Source organism: Carassius gibelio, chromosome A18 (assembly GCF_023724105.1).
Source record: "Carassius gibelio isolate Cgi1373 ecotype wild population from Czech Republic chromosome A18, carGib1.2-hapl.c, whole genome shotgun sequence".
NCBI lineage: Eukaryota > Metazoa > Chordata > Actinopteri > Cypriniformes > Cyprinidae > Carassius > Carassius gibelio.
In genome coordinates this window covers 16990774-16997089 of record NC_068388.1, presented here as the reverse complement: position 1 = coordinate 16997089, position 6316 = coordinate 16990774, and the positions used below count along the sequence as shown (strand labels likewise).

At 33.7% G+C, this 6316-nt stretch overlaps 1 protein-coding gene across 1 annotated transcript; it reads left to right on the top strand.

Moving 5' to 3' along the window:
• Window positions 1-1093: 1093 nt before the first annotated feature.
• Window positions 1094-5966, top strand: LOC127933939 (extracellular calcium-sensing receptor-like). The gene is made up of 6 exons (XM_052531077.1): window positions 1094-1320; window positions 1434-1722; window positions 1857-2612; window positions 4196-4423; window positions 4774-4894; window positions 5053-5966. The coding sequence occupies exons 1-6, from the start codon at window positions 1112-1114 to the stop codon at window positions 5964-5966; spliced, it is 2517 nt and encodes an 838-aa protein (XP_052387037.1). The 5' UTR covers window positions 1094-1111.
• Window positions 5967-6316: the final 350 nt, after the last annotated feature.

Below are 6316 nucleotides of genomic sequence, written 5' to 3'. Positions count from 1 at the left end.
CAAAGTCCTTGCTGCACTTCAGCTGGTACATTGCAAACATCCTCATACGAGCAGCGCGATTACGTGAAAATTTTCGCGCCACTAAGGCGACGCATCTGTTTAACAACAGGCTGTGAGAGGGCTGTGGACCAAACGACACAAAATTATCCACAAAGAAAACAGAGCGATGTACTCCATTGCGTTCAGAGAGCGCCGCTCTTCCTGTTTATCCCGAAACCGTCGCACCATAATGACGTAAGCGTGCTCCGGCACGAATGCTGAAACGCTATATGTGAGTGCAGGCCAGAGGGGGAGTGGGGAGGGGGGACAATCGTACTCGGGCCCGGTTCATGGCAACCGTGCCTAGTGTGAGTACACCCAAGATGATAGAAATTAAGCCCGAAGATCTTCAGCTCTATTTAGCAGACATACTTCACATACTCCAATGACTGCTAGATGACATGTAGTTGCAATGCAAAGTCACTTATCCACAGTTTTCTAAAGGGTACCATCAAAATAAACATACTGATATTGCAATAAAAATTGTTCAAAGCAAATGCATACACATTAATCTGAACTGATATCTGATTTTATGGCTGTTGTGAGGTTACTTTACTTAAAGTGGGCACATACAGTACCACTTATAAATTATAAGACCACATTATAAAACAGTTTGGATGTTTTCATGAAGACTTTGTATTTGTCATTTTACAGTAAAAACACTAATAAGTTATTGTGCAGATCTTAGATTTAAGTCTTATAATATGACTATGGGAAATATAATTAATCATAACTTAAGTGGATGGAATATGTTCATTGTGTGTTTTAAATAAAAAAACACAAATAAGTAAGTATTATAATATAGTAAAACTGTTCTTATGATTATTTATGAGATGATACAACATAGTAAAAGGTTTATAATGCATTTTTCATTAATTACAATGCCTTACTAATAATCATGTTACCAAAATTTGTTCATCTCTATTTGACCAATGCCTGATCCACCCTCCTATGCTGCCCTATGAGGTCATTGGCTACGTTTGCAATCATTCATCTATAATAATTTTGCCTTTAAAAGTGCAAATACTTCATTAGGTGCATTTGGCAGATATAGTTGAGCTCAGTCTTTGAGATGCTTCTGTTTCTTTACATTCTCCTGTGTTTCTTTCAGCTTCAAGCAAAGGTAGGAAACACTCCTTGCCGAATGATGGGAGAATCTAAGCACCCTCTGCTTTTCAAGGATGGAGACGTAACTATTGGGGCACTTTTTCCAGTACACAGCATAGAGACATCATCTTCATTCAAGTTTACACAAAAACCTCAGTTTTTATCATGCTCCAGGTTTGTTATTATGGTATATGGAATTTACTGTGTTTATGCATGTCTTTTACTTCAACACTGTCTTTATCTGTTTATTCATTTAGTTGATATTTGCTGATTTACTGTTTTCACAGTGTGAATCTGAGAGATTTTCGGCTAGCTCAAATCATGATCTTTGCCATTGAAGAGATTAACAAAAGTGAAAGTTTGCTCCCAAATATTTCTATTGGCTACAGAATTTATGATACCTGTAGTTCAAGAATGTCTTCTATGAGTGCAACTGTCGGACTAATGAATGGTCTAGAGATTGAAGCTGGAGACACATGCAAGGGACAGCCTCCTATACATGCTATCATAGGAGAAACAGAGTCTTCTGCCACAGTGATTTTGTCCAGAACTACAGGACCTTTTAAAATTCCAGTGGTAGGTGATAATTAAAATAGGTTTGATCAACATATTGTGGAAACATTTTATTGTTTCCTCTATTATTATTTTTGATTATTAATATTAAATATATATATATATTTATTATTATTGTTATTATTATTTTTTTTTAGATAAGTCATGCGGCCTCCTGTGAGTGTCTTAGTAATAGGAAAGAGTACCCCTCATTCTTCAGGACTATTTCTAGTGATTACCACCAAGGCAGAGCACTTGCATACATAGTCAAGCACTTTGGCTGGTCTTGGGTGGGAGCTGTGAACAGTGACAATGATTATGGAAACAATGGAATGGCCATATTTCTTAATACAGCTCAGAAAGAAGGTATCTGTGTGGAGTACTCTGTGAAATTCTACAGAACGGAGCCTGAAAAACTTAAAAAAGTGGTAGACACAATAAAAACAGGTACCGTAAAAGTGATTGTTGCATTTGTGTCATTTCTTGAGATGGGTTTATTAACTGAACAGTTAAGTATTCAGAACATAACGGGCCTCCAAATGGTTGGTGTGGAGGCATGGATAACTTCAAAGACTTTGATCACTCCAACAACATTTCGTGTTCTTGGAGGCTCACTGGGGTTTGCAATAAGAAAAGTCAATATTGAAGGTTTTGCCGATTATGTTATAAAAGCATTCTGGGACACAGCTTTTCCATGCTCACACGGTCAAGGGAATGATTCTCAGATCAAAGTAAATTGCAGCAGTTATCAGGATCTGCTTTTGCTGAAAAATTATAATGAAGATGTGCCTGAACACAGATTTTCAAGCAACGTCTACAAAGCAGTTTATGCTGTGGCTCATTCATTACACAGTCTCCTCAAGTGCAAAACACAAGAAGGCTGTGAGAAAGGCTTGAAAATACAACCACAGCAGGTAAATAAATCAATAAATGAATAAATCATAATTGAGCCAAATATATAGAATTAAGTAGGTGAAACTTAGTAGCAACGTCCATTAACAAATAATTAACAAATATTAAATAATGCCTAACAGATTATTTATGACCCTGGACCACAAAACCAGTCTTAAGTCACTGGGGTATATTTTTAGCAATAGCCAAAAAAAAAAAAAAAAAGATTATAGATTTTTTTTTTTTTTATGCAAAAAATCATTAGGATATTAAGTAAAGATCAAGTTCCATGAAGATATTTTGTACATTTCCTACCATAAGTATATCAATATATTTTTTTGATTCGTTTTATGCATTGCTAAGAATTAATTTGGAAAAATGTAAAGGTGATTTGCTCAGTATTTAGATTTTTTTTGCACCCTCAGATTCCAGATATTCAAATAGTTGTATCTCTGCCAAATATTGTCTGATCCTAATACATCATACATCAATAGAAAGCGTATTTAATCATAATACAAACGTATAATACTTAACTGATCATGATTCAATGCTTTCAAATGCCATTAATGTTTTAATTCATATGATCCTGCACCTTTTAAAAATCTTTAAACAATTTTAACAAATTATACCACAGATTACAAACTTATTTGTTAATGTACTTTTTTTTTTTACATTTACAAATGTTGTGAAAAAAGAGCTTAATAAGTAATTTTAAGCGCTTTACTATTCACTGAATTCATGTTATCATATTATTTGTTAACGCATAATCATAAACTCTTCTATTTCCACACCTTAACAAATCATGTATTAATTATTGGTTCATTATTTTTGCAGTACCCAATCTAAAGTGGAAACTATTCATCATCTGTACGTTTTATAAATGTTTATTACTCATACAGAACCTTTATGGGAATTTGACTTTAAGCAGCTGTAACAACATTTGTGTAAAGGGTGGTTAGTTAAGTTAAAGTAAATGCTTATTAAAGATTTAACACATTGTAATTTTGGTGAAAAACATGTTTTTATTGCCTCAACATTTGAATCATATATCAGATATATATCATATATCAGGAGAAAACAAATCTATTTTTTTAAAGAAAATACTTGCTTATTTATTAAAAACATTATATAATATAATAATTGAACCACGTTCCTTTATAGTAATGAAATTAACCTATCTACACTTCTGACCCCTTACCCCACCCTTAAACCTACCCATACGACTAAACCCTATCCTTACCCATATCACAACTAAATAGCAGCAAAATTGTTGAACATTAGCTAAAGCTTTTAATCATTGTATAACATTTGTTAAAATCATTTGTAGATTTTCAAGAAGTCCATGATCATATGAATTAAAGGTTTAATGACATTCTCAGCATTGTTATGTCCATTAATTTTCTGTTGATTGTAAGGTAATACTGTTTATTAAATGTAGAAAATATTAACAAGCACATTATCTCATGTTTCTAGATATGTGAACATATCTAATAATTTGTTTAACATTATATAATATTTGTCAATGACTTATAAAGTTATTATAAATTGTTACTGGTTGACATTGTATTACAATTTTCCAGTTACATCTAATTTGTCTTTTCACTAGGTGGTTGAGGCTCTGAAAAAGGTAAATTTCACTGTAAAGTTTGGAGATTGTGTGTTTTTTGACAGCACTGGTGCCACAGTAGCCCGATATGAAGTTGTGAACTGGCAGAAGGATTTTGATGGATCAGTCCAATTTAAACCAGTGGGATACTATGATGCTTCACTGCCCATTGACACACGATTTGTGGTTAACACTGAAAACATACTTTGGGCTGGAGGAAAGCTGAAGGTAAATGCTAATAACATTTAGAATTTTAACTGGGTAGCCATCCTGCCAAAATCAGAAAAATGCAAAAGCTATTACTGACATCTAATACAAAAGGAGGGTATTACACTATAAGTAAATTATTATTATTATTATTATTAAGAAAAAAAGAAGTAAATCAATAACAGTGACCTCAAGCAATTTTTTTTCCACAAATAAATAAAGTTAAATACTTTGATAGAGTAGAAAACGCAAAAGTAGATGGTGTTGAAACACACACACACACACACTCAAACACACAAAAGTATACATAACTATATATATATATATATATATATATTTATTTATTTATTTATTTTTTATATATATAAAAGCCAAGCTCTGTGTGCAGTGAGAGCTGTCCTCCAGGCACTAGGAAGGCTGCACAGAAAGGAAGACCTGTCTGCTGTTATGACTGTATTCCGTGTGCAGAAGGAGAAATCAGTTATGAGACAGGTAAACTTCAATCCATCTCAAAGTTTCAAAGAAAATTGGTTAGCTTCTCTTTTTGTGGTTTTCTTTTGCTCTTCAGGGTGCAATTTTTTATCAAAGAAGGTCACAAATAAAATAATTTCCCTTTTATCTCTAACAATAGTAAACAACTTCTTTTCCAGATTCAAATAACTGCAAGCAGTGTCCAGTGGAATACTGGTCTAATGATGAGAAAAATAAATGTGTGTTAAAGGCTGTAGAGTTTCTGTCATTTACAGAGGTTATGGGTATAGTGCTAGTCTTTTTCTCACTGTTTGGAGTAGGAATAACTGTGCTGGTAGCTTTACTTTTTTACAGTAAGAAGGACACCCCCATAGTAAAAGCCAATAACTCAGAGCTGAGTTTCCTGCTGCTCTTCTCATTGACTCTGTGTTTCCTCTGTTCACTTACTTTCATTGGCCGGCCCACTGAGTGGTCCTGTATGTTGCGTCACACAGCGTTTGGGATTACTTTTGTTCTCTGTATCTCCTGTGTTCTGGGGAAAACTATAGTGGTTTTAATGGCCTTCAAGGCTACACTTCCAGGAAGTAATGTCATGAAATGGTTTGGGCCCGCAAAACAACGACTTAGTGTTTTTGCCTTTACACTTATACAGGTTCTTATCTGTGTTCTTTGGCTAACAACATCTCCTCCATTTCCCTCCAAAAATATGAAATATTATAAGGAAATAATCATTCTTGAATGCAGTCTGGGTTCTACTATAGGTTTCTGGGCTGTGTTGGGTTATATTGGCATACTGGCTGTCCTGTGCTTCATTCTTTCTTTTCTGGCTCGTAAGCTGCCTGATAACTTTAATGAAGCCAAATTCATCACATTCAGCATGCTGATATTCTGTGCTGTATGGATCACATTCATACCAGCTTATGTCAGTTCTCCTGGAAAATTTACTGTAGCTGTGGAGATATTTGCCATATTTTCTTCAAGCACTGGTTTACTATTCTGCATATTTGCACCTAAATGTTATATCATCCTACTAAAGCCTGAAAAAAATACAAAGCAACACATGGTGGGAAAAACAACATCTAAGTTCTATTGACAAACAAAATAATATGTCTATATTAACATTGCAAAATATATTGGTGATGCACTGATACCACTTTTCCACAAATAGTTCAATATTGATACTTTCATTTTTTGTACTTAATGATACAATACCTATATTTTCACAGCATTTGTCATTTTTTTTCCAAATATTGGGTACAGGGAAAAAATAATAATAGGAAGAAGAATAAGAATCAGAGGTTATTTCTACAAAATTCTATGTTAAAATTTATTTTATAAGCTTTTGTTACTTTGACTGTTCATTTTTATGGCACATTAGAAACTGTAAACACAAAACATTTTCCTAAAATAATGCAGGGAACCAGTAGTTATACATTGCGTATG

What these genes read in the sequence shown, in the direction of transcription:
- LOC127933939 (XM_052531077.1), top strand. Translation starts at nt 1,112, where the DNA reads ATGCTTCTGTTTCTTTACATTCTCCTGTGTTTCTTTCAGCTTCAAGCA. An exon ending in GACCTTTTAAAATTCCAGTG is followed by an intron (nt 1,723 to 1,856) that starts GTAGGTGATAAT and finishes ATTTTTTTTTAG; the next exon opens with ATAAGTCATGCGGCCTCCTG. An exon ending in AGAAATCAGTTATGAGACAG is followed by an intron (nt 4,895 to 5,052) that starts GTAAACTTCAAT and finishes CTTCTTTTCCAG; the next exon opens with ATTCAAATAACTGCAAGCAG.